The sequence below is a fragment of the Dermacentor silvarum genome, chromosome 11, assembly GCF_013339745.2.
Source record: "Dermacentor silvarum isolate Dsil-2018 chromosome 11, BIME_Dsil_1.4, whole genome shotgun sequence".
NCBI lineage: Eukaryota > Metazoa > Arthropoda > Arachnida > Ixodida > Ixodidae > Dermacentor > Dermacentor silvarum.
Window position 1 is genome coordinate 90,886,495 of NC_051164.1, and position 27,968 is coordinate 90,914,462.

At 45.5% G+C, this 27,968-nt stretch overlaps 2 protein-coding genes across 7 annotated transcripts; both read left to right on the forward strand.

Annotated features, from left to right (window-relative positions):
* The first annotated feature begins 1,634 nt into the window (after positions 1-1,634).
* On the forward strand, positions 1,635-25,066 carry LOC119433533 (mitogen-activated protein kinase kinase kinase kinase 4). Of its 6 annotated transcripts, none has more exons than XM_049658840.1 (8): positions 1,635-2,263; positions 10,651-10,734; positions 11,591-11,875; positions 12,950-13,009; positions 18,394-18,511; positions 19,837-19,946; positions 20,056-20,184; positions 22,494-25,066. In XM_049658840.1, the coding sequence occupies exons 1-7, from the start codon at positions 1,910-1,912 to the stop codon at positions 20,176-20,178; spliced, it is 1,134 nt and encodes a 377-aa protein (XP_049514797.1). In that variant the 5' UTR covers positions 1,635-1,909; the 3' UTR covers positions 20,179-20,184; positions 22,494-25,066. The 6 variants fall into 6 exon arrangements, with proteins under 6 accessions (XP_049514797.1, XP_037556707.1, XP_037556706.1 ...); XM_037700779.2 differs by having other exon boundaries at positions 1,639-2,263; positions 20,056-20,200; XM_037700778.2 differs by having other exon boundaries at positions 1,640-2,263; positions 20,056-20,187.
* On the forward strand, positions 24,979-26,285 carry LOC119433534 (nuclear cap-binding protein subunit 2). Its single transcript, XM_037700783.2, has one exon. The coding sequence runs from the start codon at positions 24,979-24,981 to the stop codon at positions 25,438-25,440; it is 462 nt and encodes a 153-aa protein (XP_037556711.1). The 3' UTR covers positions 25,441-26,285.
* The last annotated feature ends 1,683 nt before the right edge of the window (positions 26,286-27,968 follow it).

The window sequence follows — 27,968 nt, forward strand, 5'->3', positions numbered from 1 at the left end:
TTTACTAAGCAAAATGTGTTCAGCTTACTCTGTGTACAAGCTGATATTCGAAGTATGTTTGGCTGAAAATGAAGTGAGGTTATGCATGAATATTTCAGCTTCGCTACTTTTTGCTCGAGTGTCAGTGCCATAATGGAATTTTATTTATGTTCAAGCATGGACCATTTGCACGCTTTCTCATTGGCTCTTATCACCAGGATTGGCCAGGTAGTGATAAGAAACAGGAATAGACTGATAAGGACCGCATTAAAGGGATGCTGAGTGAATTTTAATCTTGTATGTATAGTGCGGGCCATGTTGTAATGCTCACTGCTACATCATTTTCCAGCTTTATAGAACTGAAAGAAATAGAGTAGACACATGACAAATTCATTGGCACTGAATTGTGTGAACTGTTGCCTGCGCTGAGTAAATCAAACCCATGGCTGTGATTGGTTGATAACTTTTCGTGCCGACTCTACTGAAGTTCAGCGCAACTGTTTCATTTCCTTTTTATAGAAAATACTCATATGCCGCATTTGTGTGTGTGATGTTTTGAATAATCCGAAAATAAACGACATGCAGGTGGTGTATTATCAGTTGATCACTTTTGTTGATACTTTAACTTTTGCTCAATGTAACATTAAGCTATGAAGGAAAGCTATGAAGATACAGCTATGAAGGAAAGAAAAAACTAGGAGGCAGCATTGTGCCAACACGATTATAGTCAAGTGAGTAGGCCCGAACATATGATCGTTACACCGGAGCGCACAGTAGGTTTTAGTGCTTCCGCTCTGCATGAAGAGCTACGGCAGGGCAGCCAAACACGAGCATATCAATTAAAAACTATGGGAAACTAAACATTCTCGGCGAATACCCTGAGTCTCAAAGGCCACATGTTCGGCCAACACTGCTCGGAAAAAGCGAAGAGAATAGCTTTACGAAGAGTTCGCTTGCCAAGGATAGCTGTGTGATCTAATGCTCCCTTCTACTTTATTTTCGTCCTCCATAGGGCTCTGCACATCATTGGATTGGTTTAGCCAATCAGCGCCTGCTAAGAGTGGTACACTTAAAGTGATATGTTCCTTATACCATTATTCGTTATCTGGTCCTGGGGATCGACAAAAGTCAGCCAAGAAACATGCCCCAAATGCTCAGCACCTGTGCCAATGTCAGAATGCTCGACACCTAGCTGCTTTGGTTGTGTCATGGAACACTGGCGATCAGAAAAATCTAGGAAAGGCTGGACTGAATGAAGACAGATCTATGTACCTGAAAAATACACCCGCTGGGTGATGGACAATGAGCTTGCAGAAACATCACTGCAGTTCCTGCATGGTGCAGAGTTGCCGGCGGCGCAAAGTGTGAAAACACGTTAAAGTGCTTGTATTCGCGTAAAATTTCTGAGGGAGGTTCCTATAAACAAAGAAAATTTATGGCTTTGAAAAGAAAATTTCGTATATTTAAAAGGTCTGGGCCATAATCGAACCCAGGCCCCTTCCGCGAGCGTGACGAGCACACTTCCCCGATGCTACGGCGGAGCGATGATTCTGGCTGACTAAACGTGTGCCTAGTGCGTGCGTCATTGTACACGTCACGTCGTAGCCATCTGGGTGACTAAAAAAGAGGTGGGGCCTAGTGCGTGCGTCATTGGGCGCGTGACGGCGCAGCCCAAGGGGAGGAGGTGGCGTCATGAGTGTAAAAATGAACGCGCTTTCACATTCCCACACGTAAGCAGTCTCTGCCGAACTTTTTTTTTATTCTGTGCAGTGCAGTCAGGAAAGTCTAAATGAAGTTACCCTGGCCGAGACAGCGGTGATAACCGTGCCTGCAGCCGCCGAGGCCATTGTAAACAAACGAGCAAGCGCCAAGCAAGCGCCAGCCGTGCCGTACGTGTCTTCTACAATTAAGCTACCCTGCTAGTTTCCTAATGGCTCCTAAACGACAACTTACGGCAGAAGAGTTGGAAGAACGGAGGCGACGCCATGCAGCAGCTCAACGCCGCTGGCAGGCCGCGATAACGGACGCTGAGCGGGAATGCCTGCTCCAGCAAGCGTTGGAAGAACGGAGGCGACGCCATGCAGAAACTCAACGCCGCTGGTATGCCGCAAGAACGGGCGCTGAGCGGGAACGCCTGCTCCAGCAAAAGCGTGAAGCAGAACGCCGTCGTGTCAGCTGTATGGATGAAGAACAACTTGCCCGACGGAAGCAAAGGCAACGGGAAAGACACCGTGCACGAATCCATAGTGTGTCAGCAGAACAAAATCAACGTCGTTCGGCCAATGTGAGTATGCCCCCACAGGTTCTGATCCAGGTTCTTGAGAGTTTGCCAATACCATCTTAACAGCACTAATTTCAATTTCTTCAGGGGAAATTATCAAAAAATTCTATTTTTGCGCAAGTTGGCGAGTGTGCAGACGATTGCGCGCCTTGCATCTTAATTAGTTGCAGTACTCAATTAAAGGCGCAAGGAAAGAAAAGAGTTAAACAAGGGGGGGTATAACCCCCGACCCCCGGTCGGTGCGTCACTGGGCCTGTTCCGACCGCCCCCCTCTTCTCTTCTCCCACCACTCGTGAGGCTAGCGACTACTTTGGTTAGTTCAACCTTTAATGCCCAGTGTACATACAGTACAGTACCATTTTCATTTGTAAATAATTAATGAACATACTGTGTTCCTTAGTACACCAGCACGAAGGTGATGAATTCGCTCTCTGCATGCTGCTAGCCCTATCCTGACGGACAGCTTTTACAGCGAAGCTGTATTGGCCCATTTCGCGGAGCAGTTTGTTCTAGAGAAACGAGATGGCGCTTACGGCGGCGCGCCATACGTTCCCTCTGCGACAGCGCACGAATACGAAACCATTACCGCTTCTACCTTGCTTCTGTGCGATCAACTGTCGGAAATGCAACTGAGTTTTCACTGACGCACTGTGCTCCAGTCATGCTGGATTAAATCATGTGGATTGAAGACGTGTGCAGTATAGTTGGCTGCAAAAATAGTGACTGGCATATATTAAGGAATGTAATGAAAATGTGTGCCAAGTTCGCGGACCGCTGCTGCCCGTACGTGTTTCCGGCACTTCGAGATGTACGGTTTTCCTCGAGGATACATAAATTTGCTCATCCGCCAGCGTTGTAACGCTAACCTTCAAAGAAAGGGTTTCAACCCCGGTACGTCGGCAAGAGTGAGTACCGCCCGTGAAGCAATGATAAAGGGAGTAGCGGCCGCTTCCTGTCATAGTAGGTTTCGCGCACAGTATCTATCTATATACCCATCTACCCCAACCGGCACGGAAACTTACGCCCGCTGTTTCGCCATTGTGTCTAGAATAAGTGAATGGGCGTACACTTGAATATATGTGCACTTTATACACACAATAAATGACGGACTACACCTATAGCGTACGAATGGTCGAAGCTGAATGTTTCATGATGGTCCACGAGAGTAAGAGAGTTACTATCGATAATACATCTTTGCTACAAAGTATTACAGTGTACAGAACAGCTACGTTTCAAGCCTTGTGCGCAGCAAGAACAAATCTACCGAAACTGATCACAACCGCGAGCGATTAGGCAGAAAAGAATAAGATAGTGTGCGCACCGAGGAACATAGAAATATGACGAGCCGCTGCTTCAAAATATTTGCCAAATAAAGAGCGAAGAGCAAAACGCCCTAATCCTGATTCATTTCATGAGCGGAAAGCTTGGAATTCATGTTTAGCCCCGTTTTTAGAGCAAGCACCGTATACGCTGCTCACGCTGTTTGGACGTAGCTTAATCAGCTTCGAAAGTACTTTTGCATGTTCTCTGAAGCTGTGGCCAAAGCTTCGTGTCGTCCACCCACTCACAGTCTACAATATCTCCCGAAACAGGTTTGCTAAGCCACACCGGCGTCATAACATCCATTGTAAACACGGAGGCAGTTGAGGCAAGCAATGGATGCATCACCACGTGATCAAACATGGCAGCGCCCACTGGATCGCCGCGAAAAGGAGATCTGGCGGATCGTCTCCGGCCACATAAACCAACAATGTGGGCCGATCCTGGGGATAGTGCAGAAAGGGTCCAAGTGCGATGGCACGTACCCCTGTGGACTAGGGGTGATGGTTTATATATATATATATATATATATATATATATATATATATATATATATATATATATATATATATCATAAGAAGCCAACAAACAATGACACCAAGGACAACATAGGGGAAATTACTTGTGAATGTAAAATGGATGAAAGAACTGTCTGCAGGTGGGTAACCATCCCACGTCTTCGCAGTACGCATGCGATGTCCTTGCCATTGAGCTACCGCGGAGCTGTTTTCCCATCCACTTTCTGGGGTATTTATGTTTTACAACTAGAACTAACCCTGAGAGTGTTAGCCAGCGCCACCACTCACAAACCATGGCGGCGGATGTAGAACATCCTTTCTGCCGCAGGCGTCACGAGCACGTGATCTTGAGTGAGTGAAATAACATTTATTAGAGGTCCGGCGAGGACGCGAACTCGTCGCGCACCCGGCTAGTCCCACGTCGGGACCGGCAGGTCTAGCCCACCGTCCCGGTCGCGGGCACGCCGGACAGCCAGGATTTGCTTGTCTAGAGCGGGGCTACGCAGAAGCGAGTCCCATTCATCCTTGCTGAACTTGGGGTATCTCGACCCGCACTCCCAGAGCATGTGTGCTAGAGTGGAGGTCTGCCCGCAGGACGGGCAGGCGTCGTCGCGATATGCGTCTGGGTAAACTTCGTGCAGAACGGCCAGACACGGATATGTGCCGGTCTATAAAAGTCTAAGCGAAACAGCTTGCGCCCTATTCAATTTGGGGTGAGGGGGTGGAAAGACCCTTCCGGACATGATCTTTTTGGGTGATGGCAGCTGGTCAATAAACCCACATATGCTACCTGAAGGTATGAATGTTGCCGGATTCGAGCCCTCCTTATGTAATGAACTTGGTGTCATTGTTTGTTGGCTTCTTATGATTAATAATAATCGGGCCTCTCGGTTCCTTTGCTTCTCGTTCATATATATATATATATATATATATATATATATATATATATATATATTGTAATGGAGAGACACAGAGACAGCACCCGTTCCTGGGCCGGCTATATGCTGCCTCGTCGTCTTCCTCTCTCTGTCCGCGCCCGCAGTCCGAGCGCCCGAGCCTAGGTGCGTCTTTTTCTTCATTACAATATATATATATATATATATATATATATATATATATATATATATCCGATATATATATATATCGATATATATCCGTGGCGGATATATATCGTAGACTGGACTGTTGGGCCAGTTGGTGCATCCTATAGTAGTGTCGTTGAGCGGAATTACGTGCAGAAGAGGCGAAGTGGACAGGACAGACGCTCGAAATATCGGTTTATATATATATCGGTTATGCCTTAGCGCAGGTGTCAAAACGGATGATGGATGGCCCATGGTTATACCCCTCGCCACCGCCGATGCCTCTTTCACAAGTGCCAATCGTTGTGCCCCTTTGTCTCCTGACGTAGACATGGCGCTAGCGCGCTGTTATCAGCAGTTGCCCTTTGGACTCGCTATGGGTCGGACGCGTGTCGTTCGCTCGGAGGAAGAAGAACGGGAATTGAAGGAGCGCCAGCGCGCACAGAAGCGCGAATGGGCGCGAAAACGGCGTGCAACCGCTAGCGCCAGCTTCGCTGGACTTCGCTCTTCCCAGGGTCCACGGGCTGTGGATTTTTCTCGTTGGGTAGGCATAGAAATTTCGCTTATGCGTTTAAAAAGCAATATTGCTTTTTATACCCGACGTAGCTGCTGAGACTGTGCGGGGCTGTGCAGTCTGCGTGATGCTAACGCGAGTAGCAGCACCCAGAACGCTAGCTCTAGAGCCGCGATTTCACCGCACAAGTATCAAGAGCCGAGATGAAGCTTAACTGGGAAACAGCTAGAGGACGATCCATTATCTCTGACAAGAGCAAGGTAGGTGCGCTTGACGTCAATGACGCACATTGCGCCCGCTCCGCCCTAGGCGCATGTGGAGGTCAGGTTCTCGGAGCCGGTAAACATCTGGGAATTGAGCGGTGCGTGAAGGCGAAGTCGCGTGCTTTACGAAACGGGAACCTCACTCTGCCCTCAGGTTCCTACGTCGAGTTCATATGTTGCTCTACGGTGCTGCTTCCCGCCAAATGTACCCGCCAGCGCAGCAAGATGCCCGCACCAAGAAGGCGCGTACTCCCCGAAGTGGAAAACAAGCGCAAGTGCATGAATTGTACATTGAACTACAATCACCCATTCAATGTACAATAAATTCATTTTCATCTTGATGTGGATGGATGGATTAGGCTGAACCACAGAACACCCATACAAACTGGCTGAACCCTTTAAATTAGGCGGTGGCATACGCCGCCTGTCGCTGCTGCTAGCAGTGCCACCTGCAAATACCCCTCTCGCCCATCGCTCCGCGAACGCTGGAAACTGGTAAAAGGTGTTTTCTGTGTTCTCCGCTGTTAGCTTTGCTGCTAAATGCGCTGTGAATCTTTTAGAATGCCAAATGTGTGTTGTGCTGTGAAAGGGTGCCAGCGTCGTCGAGAGACCAGTGAGGGCGTCTTCTTCCACACTTTGCCTCCTAGCGCCGCTCGGAAAAGGCAATGGGAAAAAGCCATCGGCTGCACCTTGCCGTATTCTGCTCGCGTCTGCTCCGATCACTTTCTCGCCTCGGACTATTTACGACATTACGGAAACCAAAGGCCCCTACATAGACTCAAATGCACGGCAGTGCCTTCTGTTGACCTGTGCATCTGCGGAGACGTGGTAGTAATCGCTCGCTTTTTAGAGTATAGTTACTGTCATATGAAAGTAACTTGAACTGAGTAAAGTGTGAGATTAGCTGCTAAGGCTGCAGCAGTTGATGTGATGCCGATGCAGCGGGAGCGCAATTGTGAACCTACGGCGGTGGTAAAATCACTCCGAACCGATCGGTCCAACCATCTCTACTGCATACTTTTGGCTCGCGTGTCGGCGAACGTAGATTGGCGCTCGTGTAGGAGTTCAGAAGTGCCTAAGTTCTCGATTGTTTGACGGATGTCGTCTATGAATAACGAGTATTTCCAAGCCAGCGTATATTATGAATCGATCATTTTTATATCCGCTGCAGTCGAGAAAACTGCAGGTTGAATCGTGCAGCTGTCAGGTACTGCCCTGTGCGTATGTTCGCTGTTGCATTCTCGGCAACTGAGGACATTCTCCTAACAAGTGCAGAGATGTTGGTGCAGCACTTGCGTAGCGTGGGAGGATATCTAGTTCATATGACATAGAAATTCTAGTTGTCATAGAGCACATTATGCATGGGTCAACCTTGAACGTCATAGATGTGAATCGTATGGCATTGTCACTGTAATTTGTAAGACAGGAAAGTCACTTGGAACTTAACCCTTCAGCGACCCTTTCTGCTGTTCTCAATTCGGTTCCATTGTATTGTACCTTCGATGCTTCGTTCATGGAAATGTGTTCTAGCGAGATATGGCTTTGTCCCTATCAGAAATGGCTTGTTTCTGTAACAAAACTCTGGGATATTGCATAGTGTCAACCGAACTCAAGCTCCTAGTGACCTCCACTTTAAAAAAAAAATAATGTGAAACTGAATAAATTATGATCCTAAAGAGAATTATGAGCTATTCATGTAGCACATACATGCATGAAGCAATTATTCGTCAGTATTAACCAGGTTCGCACATCAACATGTGGGCATTCTTTGAAAGAAAGATTCTGCAGTGAGTAAGTGTGTGCAGGATATCGTAGCTGCGAATTAGGGATGGTCAATTAATGATTAATCATTCGTCATTTTAGCCTTTAATTAATTAATTGCTTTCAATGCAGGGTTTTTCATTGAATAATTGATTAATTGAAATTCTTTCCGGGCACTTCAAAAAGCTTGGAACACAGTTGTCTACTTTTGTAGGGTCCCTATTTTAATGTTTGAGAGGTGAAACTAAGTATGAAACACAAGTGTATAAATGTTTGATAAACTATAATCTTTAATTTGTTAAAGACTAAATATAGTTGGCATTAGTAACTTTTGAAAAGATAAACGATATATGTCATAAAATTGCACTCAGTGCAGACTTAAATTAGACACATGGCACTAGTGAATCCCTGTACAGTACAGTTAAATAAGAAAAATGGCAGAAGGGAAAGATGAAGTTCAACTGTAATATGCAAGGAATTGCAATATGCACAGGGAAAAAGAAAATTACTGGTTTAGGATTTTAAACCACATGCTCTTTTCTACAGAGCAAAGGAATGTCAACTGGCTGGGATGTTTGGGTGAACCAACACCTTCTTTGAATGGCCATACAGCCAGCATTCGAAAACAAATACTCGGATGCTATAGATTTGCTGGAAGCGACATGAACTCCATCACTGTCAAACATGCTCCGAACCTGTGAATGCTGTGCCATGTATTTAGTGGACTGGGAATGAGACGACAATCAATGACTGGGTTGCCAATAGTACGCCTTGAATTGCAAGGGCATTTCAAGCCTCTGGCTTCGGGCGGCGTGGTGGCATGTGTGGTGGGGGGGAAGAGAGGGCAAGCGCTCGGCTCGGCATCACTCGGGGCTCGGAAAAACAGTCGAGAGTCGCTCTACCACTGTCGCACAGTCACTACTTGCATGCACTGCCATTCCAGTACAATTTCAAAATTTTCGCGCCACTCCTGTCAAACTCTTGGAAACGATTAATCAAACAGGTCTAATTAATTAAATCGATTAAATGAAAGGGGGACATTGATGAAGATTAATCGTTTTTGTGGGATGAATTTAATTTATTAATGTTTCATTCATATTACCAACCCTACTGCGAATGTGCAGTATGCAACTGGGTCAGTGGTAATATCATGTAGCAGCACACATAAGCACACACGTCAGCCTCGGAGTCAAACTTGAGCACGTGCCTAATGAATTCATGCCTTATGAATGTTTTGTTGACTGATTTTGGCTGCATAGCTCTGCCCTAGGAAGCCATAAAGTTGAAGTTAACCGAAAGCTTTGTTTGAAGTAGGGGAGGAGGAGGAATAAACTTTATTTAGGGAAATGAGCAGACGCTAAAATCGTCCGAGGTGGGCGGAGTCCCTAGTCCAGGATGCCGTGGGCCTGAGCCGATATCTTGGCCCTGCTCACCAGGCGATGCTGGTCTTCAGGGCTCGGGCTTGTCAGCTGGGCCTCCCACTGCTCGACGGTTGGTCCGGTGATGGGTGGTGTCGATGGGTTTTGTTGACATTTCCATATCATGTGGTAGAGGGTATTGGGCGCAGAGCAGAAGGTGCATTTGTGAGTATAGCTCGTAGGATGCATGGCGTGAAGTAGGGGACTTCAAAATACAATGACATGATAGCGGGCCAACACAAATATTTAGATTTATTTGCATTGACCAGGATTTTCAATGATCGCTGGTCAACCATATTTTGTTGCTCTTTTCCAGGCAGTCCTCTGCTGGTTGCCTTTTTTACTTGTTAGTGCTTGTCTTATTCGTAGTTGCTGTGTAGTGGCTATTCTGCATGAACTGTGAGGCTGTTACATCTGGCTTAAGTTGGATCCTTCTTATGAGAGTACATTGGTACTGTTATCAGTTACTGCTACTATTGGTGATCGCATCACTAACACACTTGCTCTACTGAAGGCAATGTTGGTGTTTTGTTCAAGGTGGCTAGTTTTTAATTTGAAGCTAATGAATAACATGTGGAGTGTGACTGTGCACTCTTAATTTCACCAGCTAACTGATCTCATCATTAAAATATAGCATGGGAGTTCAATTTAGAAGAGCTATGTACCAAAATGCACCAGCAGTGTGATGACAATATTGGTATAGCTGTCTGTAATGTGAAAAAGGTGTGAAGCTCCTGGTAGATGTTTCACTTCATGCAGTTAACAAGCAGCATCGTATTGGTTTGCAATGTCATTAATCAGTGGGATTTTGCCAAGCAAGGTTGCAAACTAGTGGATGGTTTTTCTTTCATCACTACCATCAGTATTTCAAACACAGACGTACATCAGTGTGGTATTACTTACTGTAAAAGAAGAGCCCTGCTACTGTAAACCAGTTCTAGCCAATTGAAATGAGTACTATATTACACACTAAGTGGAGTTGGCTTGAGTCCTTGAATCCACCAAGGATGCATCCTACAGCTGATATCACAGAATGCAGCATTCTAATTGCAAACTTGGTTACTGGCGGCTAAAGCCCTCTCAATCGACGCGCCTTCATCTAGTTTGCTAAGTAGTGCCATCCTTTGGTTTGCGATGATTGCTTTTTGATAATCATAAAACTGTTTTCACTTCTGCGCATTGTGCATGCCTGTTCAGCCTATTACGTTTCAAAAGGGAGCAGAAAAACATGTTCTGGTGCTTTGGTGCTAGCCTGGATATGAGAGAGTAAAACACGATGGCTCTTCCACTGCGTGCCTGAATCAGCTTTGAAAGAGTCGCCGAGCATCTCGTGGGGCACGAAAAAGGCACTAAAGTGTCGGCACAAGTCGTGAGCTTGGAGAGCAATGGCAGCTAAAGAGAGCGCTTTCCAAAAAAAAAAAACCATTGGATGTACTGCGGTGCATCGGGAGACGACTTCGAAATACCAGATTTCAGGCTGACAGTTCTCTGAATAGTTGCCCCTATTGTTGTAGATACATGCAGTGAAACAAGAGCCACCACAGAGCCCGACGACTTCGGCAGGCGAATCCGGCGACAGTTCTGAAACATTACCCAAGGTGAGCTACACCAGTTGCCATTAGTATGAAGAGCCAATTCTCCTTAGGAACAGCAAATGACACTCCACAAAATGGTATTGAACAATAGTGCTTGTTCATATTTACTGCAGTGCACAGGTACACTTATCAAGAGTAGAATGATGGAACAAAGACATAAGAAGCACAGGCTTGTCGCTGTTTAATACCAAGGTGCAAGAAAAGGTAAACACGTGCGTAAAACAATTCTAACTTGTTACGTCAGACGCTGACAGCAACTATTTCGGATACATTCAGAGAATTCAAGAGTCCATAACACACAATTTCTGTAGAAAAATATAGTAGTGGAAGAAAACATAATCATTGATAAAAAAATAAAACATACCTTATGAGACGCCTCCTGTCAACTGCTGGGTGGACATCTGCTGGGTGCTGGGGCTTGTGACGGGCGCACGATCTGAGCTCTGGTGAGCGCGCTTATAACCTCCAGCAGTCAGAGCCACCTTGGCTTCGCGGGAAGAAGATCTAACTTTGGCTGTTTGCAATCTCAGTGTCGTTCTAGAGGGACACAGCTGAGTCCAAGAATTCACATCTCCACAATCTTTATTAAATATATAAAATGCATATCTTATGAGCTCTGTAACGGCTATATATTCTTCCGGCATCATTGCCCATTTTGCCTTGTTTCAGAAATTGTTGTTAACCAACTTGCGCATTTGCCTATTTTGCTGCTGCAGATATGTTTTGATCTTTTGCATACGTGAGTGTACATATTTTTTTTTCTGCTATGAAGTTTCCTTTCCAGACTGTTTCTTTTTATCAAACCCTTGATTGCAGAAAAGGATGGTAGGTTCAACTGCAGGCTGGTTCCTTTATGCAGGCTGAGATCAGAAAGAAACCGCGACACCACTGTGTAGTTGTTGGTTGCACCAAGCCCACCAAGCCTCTGCATCGGATGCCCCAAAACCTCGAGCTGCGGCGCATGTGGCTGGAGAGAATCGGGCTCCTTGAGTCAGAGACACGGACCTTCCTATTCGTGTGCCAAAGGCATTTCGCTGCCGATGCTTACACGCTAAACCCAGATCTTCTGAAGGACATGGGCTTCACAACTAGGTACTATCTGCGGGCAGATGCAGTGCCGTCCCTGTTTCTTCCCAGCGACCCAGTAAGTGCAGAACATTCCTGTAGAACTTTTTAATTCAACGGACCTTTCCCGTGAAGCAGTTTGCCAAGCTAATGTCAGCGTAGTCATTTTTGCAGTCGGCACATATGAGCACAGATAGGGAGAAAACCGTGTGCTATAGACAAGCACCGACACCCGCAGCTAGCATCTTGATTTTAACCATGACCGGTGCCACCATTTGCTGGGTAAATGTCCAATACAGAGAACTTGTGAATTAGGAAAAGTTTATTCATTTCAGTTGTATCCACAAAGCATGTCAAAATACAGAGGTACATTACTATACAGGGGGAGGTCCCAAAGCAAAAGCTGTAAGTGGGATCTCTTGACAAATGGATAAAGATAAGTACAGAATAAGATGAACCTCACAAGTAATATAAATACTATAGAGATAAACTAGGTGCAAGTAAGTGAAAAAATGTGTGCAAAATAAGTATAATGCCACAAAAAACTTGTAACAGAAAAAGAAAAAATGTATTTGCACAGAAATATAATAGGCAGCTGATAACAAAACATCTAACAGCAATATAAAAAACAACATTGTTTGTGGAGAATTTGACAGAAAACTTTCTAGAATTGGCACCCCACGAGGTTTTTGCAGTTTACTAGCTAGGAAAATGCAATTGCTGATAATGTATTGGCATGGTCCTGCTGGGCAGTGGCGTGCAATATAAAGGTGGTTATATTAATATTAATTCAGATTTAATTGCCTCTCTCCCCCACCCCCGTTCCTTATAACTCACAGCCCAGTTTCATGGCCTCAAACCTCACAGTTTAAACACATTAACATGAACCATATTTGACAAATAGATTTATTCTGGCTTGAGGTTGACTTGATCTCCTGCAAGAGCAACATTGAAGGATGGAAAAGGTTCAAGGGACACACTAAAATTTACATACCTTTTACAACTGCTTGCAATAATTAGCTGTGTATTTGGTCCTTAATCCAGCTTGGCCAACCTTGAAGCCGACTTCAAATTGTGCACATCTGACCGGTGTAGATGTTTGAAATAACTGCACACGTGAAGGCAGTCTGTACAGCTGTACTTATTGTTGCAGAAGCAGGAAGTGCAGCAAGAAACATTGCAGAGACAAACAACAGCTGAAACACAGCCCCGGGTGAGTTATGCTTGGGGGCACACTTTTGAAGTACTAATAAAGAGTTTTAGTCCATATATGTATTTTATTTATGGAGTACTACAATAAAAACTCGTTATAACAATGTCCCACCCAGCACAAAACTTTCTTCATTATATCCAATATTCATTATCAGCATACACGCTGATATCGGTGCAACAAATTCCAGAATTTTAGATTTAGTTTGCTATATCCAATAATTTGTTATATTCATGTTGTTTCAGTGTAGTGCTGTAGGGGGTTAGTTAAAATGTAGACATGAGCAGCCACGTCAGTGATGCCATCTTGTGGCACAGCCATCAACCAGAGATGACCCCCTTAGAGCACAGCTGTTATTGCAGTCGTCAACAATGTTTGAGTTAGCTGCTGGTGCATAGAGTCGGTAGCAGAATAATCATTAACATTCAGTCCTTTCTTAATTTCCTTCAACAAGAACGCGAATGCAACAAAAAATATTTCTGATGGTTAGACAAAGTGTCACAAAATGTCGCTGTCAGCATTTTTGCCGCCAGTAACCTGGTTCCTAGGGAACAAGAACTGCTGCTCCACAGACTGGCAGGAAGCATGGAGGGATAGTGAGTGCTTGTTAATAGGAAGTGCATAGGAACATTCAGTGTAAATAACATGACGGAACGAAGCCGTATCGGGGCAGAAAAAAAAGCACTAATGTGACAGGGCCTTGGCATCTTATCATGACACTTTTCTAGCTTAGCCCTGTCACCATCCATCTGTAATAACTTGCCAAGCATGTCCTTGTTACAATGTATTTCAAAAGCTGAAATTAATGCCGTATACCATCTTGTGTTTGGCCTGTCACTCATACAAGTGCAGGCGCGGATCCAGGGGGGATGTCCGGATGTCCTGACCCCCCCCCCCCCCCCTCAGATTTCTGCTTCGCCCCCTCGCTGACAGGGGGATGGCCCTGTCGCAAAAAAAAATATGGCCACCAGCATTCTTCAAAAGTATTTTTCGCGAGTACCAGTGGTATCAGCCATGTAGAAGTAAAGCTAGCTCGCTCACAAGCTTAGTTGTATTCCGTAGGGGTGTGGTGTCGCGAAGTTGCCGTAGTTATTTTTTCTCATGAACACCTTGGACCTCCTGGCGCCGGCCGTGCCTTACTCTTCCCATCGGTGGCGTCGAATGAACGATGGGACGTGCCTTTTGCCAAGCACGCAGATGTCCGCGCGAGCGCCTTCGCAACTGATCAACTCAGTTCCCGATTGGGGTGTCATCGGTTGCCTCATTGGCTGCCATCGGTTCCGCGACCAACCTGCTTAATGAAAGAGATCTCTCGCTGAAGTGTTCATATATAAATAATAACAACTAACAGCTAAACTAAGAACTACGCATAGGCACCTTTTTTTAACTGTAGCACTAAATGTTATCAGTTACACGTTGACAATATCCAGCACGAGCACAGTACCGTTCGTACGCTACAAGTTTTTCATTGTAACTTCGCAGTTTTATTGTCGTACATTAAGCATACCAGGCTCAAACCCGCCGGATCCGTTTATCTGAGTGGCCGTTCTCGCGGAGCGGGGCGAAGCCTCGAGCAGCGGCTGCGAAGTGGGGGAGCGTGACGTCAGCGGCCAACGCCAGCGCGCGGGTGTTGGCCGCTAACCACGCGTGGTTAGAGAAACGGGAGCAGATGCGCGCCTTGTGTAAAAGGATGACGTCGCGTGGGAAGCAAAACATGTAGACGCTGGCTCGCGCTCTCGGCTACTAGGCCACATCGTTCTTGTAGGTGGCGTCGTGAGTCTTCTTCATACGCGGTGATTCGCATATCGTAAACAACCAGCGTAGTGGTTGCCGCGTTGGAGCTCCAAAGCAAACGAAGTTGTCTCAGCCGAACACAAAGAATCTTCTTAAGGAAATCAAGATGTCCCAACAGAACTCCAAAGATGGACCCGTGCTTACGCATTTATAACAAACCTGCGACAGATCATCCCAAATTTTATTTTAAGAAACAATACAGGCTAGATATACCGGGTGTTCAAAACTAAGCTTTATGGTGTTCTTGAAATTAGGCACTGGGAGGCACGTAAAGACCACCTGGGCAAATAAGTTATGTGGCCAGGGGGACACAAAGTGAGATAATAATTATTGCTGTCAGCAGCCGAATATTACCTAAAATTGAATAATTATTTATTTATCGACTGCAGTAAGTGTGTATGTTTGTATTGAAAAGTTAGAGGCAGCCGTGTTTCTACACAGTTTCACTTAATAGAATTCTTCTAGCATGTCTATTCTCCGAGATATCCAACTCCAAATTTTAATTGTCGTTCGCATGATTACGCATGCAAGAGAGTGAGGATTGGCGCAAAGCTCCTCCATGATGTGACGCGGCTGTTGGGTGCGGCATTTAGTCTGACAACGCGGCGGAGGCATTGGCAAAGATAATAACTGTCCCCCTTCCCCTGACGGCTGGCGCAATAAAAGAAATCGAAGAACCCGTAACCGTAATCGCAGAACCCGACCGCGCAGCCTGTAAAGCTGGCGGCAGCTGCCATGCCGAGATAATGGCGCGAGCGGAGAAGCCGGAGGGCAATGCGCGTGCGTAATGGTGACTAGACGACCGGGCATGGTCATTTCCTGGGCTACGCAAATAAAGTGACTGCTGATTTGCAAGTATTGTAAGTTTTATTGAAATCAAAAGCAACAACTACACCATCAACAACAGAAACCTTTTTAGCTATGCTAACGAATATTTCATATATACTGCCGTTTTAAGTTTGATGTTGTCATGCACGAATCTCATGACAACACTTCACCCATCAGGATGTCAATGCCCTAAAAACGTTCAAAATGCCTCCCTTCCACAGCAACGCAAAGCATAAACCACTCCTGCGTCGATTCCATAACTCCTCGCAGTACGACAATAGAAATTTGGAGTCGGATATCTCGGAGCACGAACACGCTAGAATAATTCTTCCGACCGATACTGTGTATAAACACTACTGTCTTTAAGTTTTCAATACAAACATACCCACTTACTGCAGTCGACAAAAAAATAATTGTTCAACTTAAGTGAATTCGGCTGCTTACAGCGATAATTATCCTCTCACTTTGTGCCCACCTGGCCACATAAGTTATTAGCACAGGTGGTCTTTGCGTGCCTCCCAGTGCCTAATTTTAAGAAAACCATAAATCTTAGTTTTGAACACCCTGTATCATCAGGCACAGCTGCCAAGCACATGGCTGTATTGGGTAACGTCCTTTTCCTTTATGCTCGGAGAAACCGATACCTAGCTTCGCTATAGGGCTTCTTCCTCTTTCTGGGGTTTTACGTGCCAAAACCAGTTCTGATTATGAGGCACGCCGTAGTGGAAGGCTCCGGATTAATTCTGCCAACCTGGTGTTCTTAAACTTGCACTACAACGCAAGCACACGGGCGTTTTTGCATTTCGCCTCCATCGAAATGCCGCCGCCGCGGCCGGGATTCGATCCCGCGATCTCGTGCTCAGCAGCGCAACACCTGAGCTGACTGAGCCACCACGGCGGGCTACAGGTGTTGCTCTAGCCGTATAAAACGCGGGTTTATTGTGAGCAGAAACGGTGTATTTCGGTTAATGAGAAAGGCTACTATCATCATCATCATCATTGACAGAAGCTGACCCCCCCCTCAGAAAAAACCTGGATCCGCCCCTGAAGTGGTGCTGTAATGCTCGTCTTGCTGCAACATATTTTATTTTTCTTAGTATAGCAAATGCTAAACTGATGCATGATCCAAAGAAGAACTTTATATTAAACATTGTCTGCTTCCTCAAACACTTGCATTGTTCTGTCCGCTGATTTTGTAGGGTAGTTGCTTGATGATAGTTGGGTTCCTCTTCCAATTTCACGCCACACTCACACAATCAGCAGTGAAGAAGAGGGCAGAATTTTGGGTTCGTGTCAGCGAGCTAAACCTTTGATGACCAACACAAGAAATGTAGAAAATAAAGAAAGAGAAACAATGCTGTTCAAGTTATTAAAAGTTAAGCTAGGTAGCAAACAAGCTTTCTCTCTGCCTGGTCACCTGTCGAATCCACCCAACAAGCAGATAGCCGTCTGAAAACAAGCCCAAGTAGTAGGAGTGTTTGTTGAAATAAAAAGAACTTTCTATTCAAATAAAATACAAGTTGTCAGAAACACAAGCTTCAAATATTGAATCAAATGCCGATTATTATTTCAACTACTGAAAGTGCAAAAAGAATGCGAATTGGAAATGCTCCAAAAGAAATCGTTTTCTTCAACATACGCAATGGTACTTTGAAGTTCATTCAACTGGAAAGCTTGTTTGCAAAGGTTGCAAAGTTTGCAAAGGTTTAGCAAGAACAAAGTAGCAGCAAGACAAAACCTCCTCTTAAAGCTGTCCGGATAAAAACACTGTCACTGTGTACATATTGTTTGAGATGGAACAATCTGTTGAAAACATGAAAGAAGGACGGCAAGAAATTGCATTGATTGCAATGCTTTTACGCTGCACTGTGCAAAGATGCTCTAGTCCCGGCTACAAGGAGATTTCAACTCTCAAGAAGAATAAGGGATAAGCGTTTCCAAATAGTGATTTTTGTCAACAAATCCAATCAAGTAGTGCCAGCAGGCAACCAAATTGAATCACATATGGTATACTTTTAGAATAGTTCTTGAATAATGAATTGCTGTTACTTCTCACCATTAACATAAGATTATCTTTACATCCTAGTTATATTCACTACATTGGCAAGTTTCTGTCGCTACATTGCACATTATGCTAGGTTGTTTATTAAATGCACAAATGGCGTACTAGAAGTAAATAAGCAGTTTATTCACATACTTGGAACTCATTGGCGCGAGCGAATCATTGCAGTTCAGCCGGAAAAGTCTGGCTGCTTGAGCAATGTAGAGTGCTCCAATTCATAGCTTCTCTTGTTTTTACTACCGCTGCTGGATAGAATTTATCACTGTTTTGCTCTCATGCACAGTTGGCGGTTTAAAATATTCAAAAACTATTTGTATTTATGAATAGTGGCTATATCATTTGAAAACTGAATATAGGCAGCACTCACAAAATAAACGTCACATGGGCCTTCAGCTCTAGTATGGGGAAAGGCAGGGGAGCAGTGCTGTTCGCAAGCGCTTATTGAGGCAATGGGAGGGAGTCTCTGCTATGGGACGAGTAGCTAACCTCTTCTCACCATCATCTCACAACATATCATTTGCTTCTGTTAATCACCAAATGGTTTTCAAGAGTTCTTGCATTAGTACACTCCCTTACAACTTCTACTGTACAACCAAATTTTCTGGTTAGACCTTGTGAGGGGCCCTTCAGTAGGGAGTACATACTGTACGCAGTAGCACTACGAATCTGTGGCTGAAGCTTCGACCCGTTTATGGCTCTGCAGGCTCCATTGCGGCAGTATGGCCGTCTTCGTCCGAAAGGCACTGTGAGCACACAGACTGCCCCTTATCAACGTACAGTTCGTGCACAGGCCTCTCCACTGGCTAAGGGAAAAGATTCTGGTAAGTGGGTCCGCATTTCAGCAGTCGCAATGCTTGCTTGTTTGAAATTTAAAATGGTGATTAAGCCTCTTTCTTCCATACCTTTTTTTTTTTTTTTGCTTGCTATATGATTGAAGAAGCAGTGCAACCATTCAAAACAGGTCAAGTTAGTAAAGGTATGTAATTAATTAGTAGTTACATATGGAGCTGAAACAGTTGACAACGAAAATGTGAAAGAAACCTTCGGAAGGTATAATGACTGGTGGAATGAGAATGTTGGGCATATTATTCAGAAGCAGGAAGATGGCAGTATATATATTTGAGAGCAAGGGGGGGTAGCTGATACTCTAATGAAAAAAATAAATTCTGGGGTTTTACATGCCAGCACCATGATATGATTATGAGGCTCACCGTAGTGGGGAACTCCGTAATAATTTTGACCATCTGGGCTTCTTTAAGGTTCCCCTAAATATAAGTACACTAATGTTTATTTGTATTTCGCCCCCGTCGAAATGCGGCTGCCACGGCCGGGATCAAACTCGTGACCTCAAGCTTAGCAGAGCAGCACCATGGCCAGTGGGCTACCGTGGCTGGTAGCTGGTATTCTAGCCAAGATTAGGAGTAACTGGAGTTGGGCAGGCCATGTAGTGCTGGTCTACTAGAGTAACAAAGTGAATGGAGGGGAAATGCACTCGTGGGTGGAAGGCGACTAGCTGGTGTGGTGAGATTAGGAGATTAGCAGCTGTAAGATGGACTTGGCTAAAGCGAACAAGGTTTCTTACCTCAAGTAATGATGATGACTGTAAAAGTTATAAAACTGACTCAAAGGCAAACATACGGCAAAGCTCTGCTTGGTTGGGGAAAAATAACTGGATTAAAGGTCATAAAACCCCAACCAAGATTTTATTAAAAGCCCCCCATGTTTCGGAATTAGTCCTCCAGCTCCTCCTTCAGGGATGAGATGATGAGAGGTGCAATGACGCTTATAAGTGTTTTGTGTGCCCTCCTGGCAGCGGCAAGTGTGCAGCGACCTTGATCAGACCTTGCATATAAATTGTCAGGAGAATTCCCAAAGAATGGTTCATCTTTTCCCAAAGAATGGTTCATCTTTTCCCAAAGAATGGTTCATCTTTTCCCAAAGAATGGTTCATCTTTTCCCAAAGAATGGTTCATCTTCCCAAAGAATGGTTCATCTTCCCAACGAATGGTTAATCTTTTGGGTCGTTTTTCGGGGTGTGGCCACAAAAGTGGCACACTAAATTTAAAGTTAATCTCCAAAATAACAAATTTACTGTTGTTGTCGAGAGCAGCTTCTTCAGGGCTGTAACCACACAAAACTGCTGCAGGCATGCAGGTGGACCTCGACTTTGGCGTCTCGGCAGGAACCCAGACGGATGTCCTGGCAGTGGTCACATGCACAACACAGAACACCGAGCAAAATGCTGCATCTCCATCGGTACTTGTTTACGCTTCCAACCATCTCGTCTATCAACATCTGCTTCATTCCAGAAGGAAGTAGCGAGACCGCACATCTTGACACCTCAACATGTGCACTACTTTCGCAGGATCAAACGTGCGACTGCAGCTGCCATCGAGTGTGCCACTGCAGTTGCCAGAAACGTGCAGTGAACACGATAGCCACACAAACTACTACCATTGAGAGCATGGTCAGCATGGGGACGTCATGATAAACTGTTGTAAGTGATGTTGGTGTCATTCTAGCACTTGTGATGCCGTTGACCACATGAAAATTGACAGTGGCTTTATTCCACTTGATGTAGCATAGCTTTCCTCCTATTGGCACTTGACCTGTTCATTTGTGTCTCTTCATCTCCATTTTTTTTTTTTCGCGCCTTAATAATTATACCAGTTTATTCCATTATCGAACTAGGAGTGGGACCACTCTAAGGGATGCTAAAGACTATAATGTTAGGTTGGATAAAGGTGATGCCAAGGTGTCCTAAGTGTCGCTGTACCTGAGAACATAGCTTTCTTAAATGAGAAAATGATAACACTAGGCACAATTGGTGCAGCCATTGTGAGAATATGGAGCCTGTTCTTGACAATATCTTCTGTGCCATTTATAATTGGTAACTACTGTGCAAGGGGCACACTTTCTTACTAAATTGGTTTACTCATTTCTAGGGTGTGGCACATACTTGAGCAAAGAATGTGTATCTGCCTTGAAAAATCTACGGTTGCCGCCGTATGTGACAACCTTTGGAATTATTTATTTTAGCTTTGGGGGAGGGGGGGCTAAAGCAAAGTACTGTGACTATGAGTGCCCTTTCCAGCGAACTCAGTCACAGAGCTGAAGCAGTGCTGGAGTCTGCTTCTCTGGAAGCACACTGTTTTAAAGGGCCCCTCACCAAGCGACATGGAAAATTTTGGTTATACGCTGGAAGTTGTTACGTGCCCTCTAGGGAGTGTTCTACCGCAAGAATATTTCAGATTGGTTCATTAATAGCCGAGATAAAAATATTTCAGTGCCGCGAACCCATGATTTTAGAAGGCCACCACCAACATAGACACTCTCTCCACTTGCCCCGTCTAGCCTCCGCAAGCGAAATTCCTTCCCTGCGTTCTCCCATACCAGAGCTCAAGGATCGTCATGCATACGTCAAGAGGCCCCGCCTTTTTTTTTTGTCTTGCTTTATTGGTGCGCAGTGCACTTCCGCTGATGTTGTCACACACGAGCTGTGGCGTTTGGTACGTCTCGTGCAGCGCACGATTTTGCACACTGTGCACGAGAACACCTGTCTAGCGGTAAAAGTCAGTGCTACACAAAAACTGAAGCATACACAAGCGGATCACAGAGTATGATTGCGGTTGGAACACAGTAGAAAATGACATAGTTCCGTCGTTTGTGCGCGCAATTGAATGGCATGGGAACAAGCAGACGAAATGGAAGTACATCTTTCTTGTTACGGTACGAAGTAAAACAAAAACACGCAGACATTCGGTTTGTGTGTTTTATTATTTCTCTAAACTTTAATTCGTCTATGGATGCAACGGATTCCACAAATAACAGATGTTGCCTTGAATAATTCTCGAAGCCATGTGTCACTATGAGCGACGTTGTAGCACAGACGGGCAGACGGAGTTAGGTGTGAAATTTGAGCTCTTTCCACGGCGCGTAGCGATGCCATACTTACAGGGCTTAGTCTCGCTTCAGTGGAGGGGAGGCCCTCATAGCACACTCGCTCATATAATATATATATATATATATATATATATATATATTCTACCGGTGCTAACATATGGGGCAGAAACTTAGAAGGTAACAAAGGAGCTCGAGAGCAAGTTAAGGACAGCACAAAGAGCAATGAAACGAAAAATGTGCAGCGTGACGTTAAGAGACACGAAGAGAGCGGTGTGGATCAGATACCATACGGGGGATAACCGATATTCTAATTGACATTAAGAGAAAAAAATGGAGCTGGGCAGGCCACGTAATGCGTAGGGTAGATAACCGATGGACTATTAGAGTTACGGAATGGGTGCTAAAAGAAGGGAAGCGCAGTCGAGGACGGCAGGAAACTAGGTGGGGTGATGAAATTAGGAAATTAGGATCATTAGCGTGCATTGTATGCACTGCGCTTGTCAGCTCAATATGGCCAGACATGGTGAGGGGCCCTTTAAGATGAAACTATCCTTGGATGGGGGCTTGGACATTGCACTTAAGGTTATGCAATGGAAAAGCTACCGGGGCTTTCACACAAAACATTAACAGTATATTACATTCTATAGTGGCCATGTACATTTTAGACGGCATAGGAGCGACAGAAGCTCAAACAAAGCTTATAGGTTCAGTTTTGTGAAGACACATTCAAAATGCTCAACCTCAGCAGAGGACATAAACAAAGCGAGTGGACAATTAAGTGTTGGTGTGTGTCTGAAGGTGGTACTTACTAGTCATTACACCCAACGGTCTGCATTGAAACACTATTTTACAAGTTGCATTTTCTGTGCAATAACTGCAAGAACTGTCCCTGATGTGCAGGCAGACTTTGGTGTCAACAGACATATCTCTGTGGTGGCATAGACCACAGCCTGTTCAGCGGTACAGCCTGTGACAAGGAGTGCCGAGTCGTTCTCTGGCAGTGTGACCAGTTCCAATGACTCGATTCGTCAACTCAAGTGCCACCAAGCAACCAAGCGCGGGTTGAGGTGGAAGAGGCGCCAACAGAATGCAAATGCGATCAACAGTGCTGTTTAACGAAGGGGCATAGTCATCAGCCTTGTTTTCGTACGTTTGATGCCAAGCTTCTGTGCTAAGATGATCAATTCGTTCTTTGGCTACTACACGTAGTAACTCATGAGGGAATGGTGCTCGTGAAAAAATGTTACACCTTTGAAATGTTAAAAGCAGAGATGAAAAGCAAAGGCGTGCAATAAACCATGTGTCGTTTCCTGAAATTATTCTTGTGTGACAAACTTCATGCCATCAATGGAGGAAGTCTCTTGCAGTGAGAGGCTTTTTAAGCATGACAAGGTGAAATCTGCTGTGCTTCAACCAAGTTCTTGCGAACTTTTTCAGTCCTTGCCTGATGCTTGTCCATGAAAGGGATGTTGATAGTGAAACAAGAGACACTTGATTGCTGGTTGAGCCGAGAATGGAACATGCAGCCTCTCGTCTCTGAAACCAAGCCTTGACCCTAGCTATCAACACCTGTATTTGCATGGTGGATTTAACGCTACTGGTAGATCGCCTTGTGCACACTGGTGAAAGTAGTGGCCCATGTATATTGTAAGAAAACAAAGTGAATGAAGTGGAAGGTATCAATAGCCACTAAGCTGCACTAAGGAGGACAGTGGTGGAGATGGCCAGAGGAGCTGGAAGCATACCTAGGCCAACCAAGGTAATGTAACAATGGCATTTTTTTTTTGTCGCAATTCGCCAGTGGCCAGAGCGGCCCTCCACCTACGTTATCTACCAGATCAGCTGTCTGTGAACAGTGGAAGTGAACATGACACAGAATTGAGCGTACGAAATTCATACATTATACCATCCTGACATCACTCGAAAATTGCCGTGAGAAGGACAATGCTCAGTATTGCAGTCGTTGGGGTGGACATTGGCGTAAACAAGTGACGCTACTGGCAACACTCTGTGCACCATCAATACTCGTGCTTCCAGCTTTGCGTTATGCCAGCCATTCAGCGATATGTTACCAGGCGTGTCTGTACATGTATGACATTTGCTTATTTGCAACCAAGTTTGCAAATCATCCTGTACGTTGGTGCATTCTTTTGGTAAAGCCCAATAAACAACTGAGCGCTTTCGTTATTATTGTGTGTGCATTGTTCTGTGCTTACATGGCATTTAAAATAAGTGTTAGTGGCACCGTGTGTGTGTACGACGCGCGCACTGGGAAGCCCATGCGTGCAGCGCTAAATGCCTCGGCTATTTTTCATGGTGAATGTGCTGCTTACGTTTGTTTGCTGCTGCCTACCTTGTAGCTGGTTCGCATTGTGTGAAGTGGTAAACTGTTGCCTTTATGAAGAAGTTGCCATTTTCCTGTTTCAATTGGCTCAGCATACACTAAATGAGCTGGTTCAAATCTGGTCCTTGCGTGGCATGTCACTTGCTGTGGAGTGCCTGCTATAGTACAGTAGTCGAAAGTAGGCATGTTAAATACGTCCTGAGGTACACCAGCAAAAAGAATGTCCTGTAATGCTAGTTTGAGTTCTAATCTCGTACAGTGATAGAAGCATATTAAATGAGGCACAACCCATAAACTTGTGTTAACATCTAGGGTCGAGTCTGCGACTTTTGCTACAATCAGTGACTGCTTGGGTCTTGTGGCATTTAGAGGAGCAGTTGCATTTTGACATCTTGTATAGCTTTGCCAGTACTTCAGTGGCCTGTTCCCTCTGCCAGTGTGCTATGGAAAGCCCTGAAACTGCCTGGCCAGTAGACAAGCACTGGGCCATCTTGATTACAGACCTTGAACAGGGCTGCACCTACATCAATGAGCTCTGCGTTGGAGGTTGTGGGTTCGACGCCCACCTGCAGCAAGTAGATTTTTCTTTCAGTTTAGTTTTCGTAAAATTCTCCAAGAAAAAAAAAAAGATGCTGGTGACGTCATTGTCGCCATTTTATCTAGACGCCGCCACGCGTTGAAATAAAGTTAAATAACCTTTCTTTTTAAATTATTTATAAATTAAATTGCTGAAGATACATAAATTAAATTGCTGCGCAAACACAACACGAACAATTCGCTTTAAGTGTTTTTACAGCGGCACGTTTAATTAATTTTGTATGTCTGTGACTACAGCATGTACGAATCTGCGGCGCTTGTGTGGCATCTGCAAGGCTTCGTTTGACGAAATTGGGTTTGTGGTCTGTGGTCTTGTGCTACGTTTGCGGTTTTTTTTTGGCGGCATTGACGCTTGGCAATTGACGTTTCGCCGGCTGGTCTCGATTAAGCAGGGTGAGCTGCTAGACGACGTAAAAAACTAGAAAAAAAAGAGGGCCGTCAGCAATGGCAGTTGATCTGAGTTCCTACCGGGACCAGCACTTCAAGGGGAGCCGTGCGGAGCAGGAACGCCTGCTCCGCATGAGCTCGACGCTCTACATCGGCAACATGTCCTTCTACACGACGGAAGAGCAGATCTACGAACTCTTCTCCAAGTGCGGCGATGTCAAGAAAGTCGTCATGGGCCTGGACCGTTACCACAAGACTCCGTGCGGCTTCTGCTTCGTCGAGTACTACACCCGCGCCGACGCCGAGAACGCCATGCGCTACATCAACGGCACAAAACTGGACGACCGCATCATTCGTACCGATTGGGACGCCGGATTCATCGAGGGACGCCAATTCGGTCGCGGCAAGAGCGGCGGACAGGTTCGCGACGAATACCGAACGGACTACGACAGTGGTCGGGGAGGCTACGGCAAGTTGTTGGCCCAGCGCGTAATACCGCCTGCTGCACCTGTTGTTTAGCTGTCGAGAAAGCTGCGTCCGTCTGTGTGAACTAACCGTTGGACACTGGGTGGTTGCACGCGTATGCGGGACGTTTCACCTGATGTGTTTTGCGAGATCGCGGGATGGCGGGCTCATTTTGCGGGGGGTTTCTCTTGGTTACCGACGAACCTTGTGGTTTTCTCACAAAGCGCGCCTTCACACCTAGTGTGTTGCCCCTGCCGTCCCGTTCTGATAAGCCAGAAAGTGCTTTGTTCATCTCCACTCCTTGTTTTTGTATCTGTCATGCGTGCTGGGAACAGGTGTGAGGGTCTTCAGCATTTTCCTAATAAATGCCCCTGCAACATGAGCAAAACTAATGTCATTTCCAAAAGAACGACATTCGCTACGAATGTCCTTCGTTAATTGGTACTTGCAAAAACAAAACAAAAAAAAAAAGCCTTCAAAAAAGTTCCAGCAGTAAATTTTGGACCAATGTATAGATGATGTCCGAGCATTAAGGATACATAAGAACCTTGGACTAAGACAAAAGTTGGATCAGCTGTAGTGTACTTAATGGTGAAAGTTGTGCAGGACTATCACAAGTGAAACCTGCTGGTGGTCACTTGTTTGCTGTAGCATCATGGTGCCGTGAGTTTTGCCGGGTGACTTCAGATGCGATTGGAATGCGGAAGCCTCCAGAGTCATGACTCCAGTGATTCCCTCTGCTCCTTTGACTGTAACAGTGCTGATTTGGGCAGAATGGTACACATGTTGCAAACGTGAGGAAATGGCACAAGAACTGTATGAATCAACTGTACAAATGTCTTCAGACTAGTTTACATCGATGGCAGATTATGAAATAAAGCTTCACCAGTTCATTCTCAGCAGTGTTGTGCAAATCTTGCCAAAGGGATCTAGTGTTCTGCAGTTTTCTCCCTTCTTTTGCAAATCTTGTCCAGTGCACACCATTTCTCAACCGGCATTTTACTGCATGTTTTTTTACAGAACCTATCTGTTGCAGTGGCTCATTGGCTATAGCATTCAGCTGCTGAGTACATGTAGATCCATTCCTGGCCATAATGGCCACATAATGGTCTACGATGACGGTGGATGTAGTTCCTACTGGGGTACAAGGCCACGTCGGTGTAAGTGATTAGTAGATGGTTGCCATACTGTTTGGTGATGGCTTTAGCTCTTTCAACCTTTCTTCCTGCATTGTGGATATGGTGCATGTTTCTTGGTAGCGGTGGAACCAGGATCTGGCTCCGTACGTACTTGGGTAGCAAGGCCGTCGTTTGGCTTTGATGCTGCAGCGGTGCGTCAATGCTCAGTCTGCTGAGAATAGTTCGTCCTGTTCTCGTGGTGGAAAATTGCACCCATTAATGGGGCGGGTGAGCCTCTACGAGCTCTTTGCTTGCTCTTTGCTGCAGCACTTCAGCAGCTTGTTGGTAGATGTACCGATTGGTAAGCCAGAGCCCGCTTGTCAGCATTGCGCCAGAGGGTGTAAATTTTCTAGATGTCGGTGGAAAACAAGAGTGCATACAGTACAGAGTAAGTGACTCGGGAGACAACGAAGGCTTGTACGAGGCCCAGCGCGTCCTCCTCGCCCATGCGCATTGTTTTCAATATTATTCTATGGAGCATGTGCGTGACTTGCTCGACTGTCGACTCAAGTCTGTTTATAACGATGGTGTTGGTTCTGTTTTGCTGGTAGTGCTTTGTGAGCACCTTGATGCTGGGGGAGGGAGAGATTATGTGCCCTTCCAGGTGAATGCGTATGGTAGGTGAATCTGGTTTGGGCTTTTTGCCGGCAATGACCACTAGTAGTTCCGACTTCTGAGGGGCACAGGCCAGCCCACACCCCTTTTTATAGTTGTTGACAATGTCCTCCGTGGCTTGCAGCCTGTCCTCTATCTCCCCTATGGCGCCTGTAGAAGACCAGCTGGTAATGTCATCTGTGTAAAGCCCGTGTTGTATCCCTGGGATCTCGTTTAGCAGGGGGGGGGGGGCAATCCAATGAGCACAGTGTTGAAGAGGAGGGGGGTCATGACTGCTCCCTGTGGGGTTCCTCGACCTCCAATCAGGAAAGGGTCTGTGACCTGATATCCTATTTTCAAGACAGCCTTGCGGTCCATCAGGAAATCCTTTATATAGTTGTACATCCTAGTGCCACAGTCTACTGCATTGAGATTGGCGAGTATGGTGGTATGTTTTATATTGTCGAATGCCCCTTTCAGATCTATTGCCAGGATGGCCCTGGGTGAGTTTCATGTGGCAGGTGTCATTGCCTCTTTGATTTGCAGCAGTACGACTTGGGTCAAGAGATGCGGGCGAAATCCAACAATCAAGTGGGGCAGTTTGTTTTCTCCTTCCAGGTAGGTTTGTAGTCTGTCCAATACTATGTATTCTAGCAATTTCCCTACACAGGATGTAAGGGAAATGGGTCGCAAGTTTTCAATGTTGTGGGGTTTTCCAGGCTTCTGTATGAATTTGACATCTGCGGTCTTCCATTCTTGTGGGATTGTGCCGGATCTCCAGATGTTGTTGAGATGCTGTGAGAGTTCCAA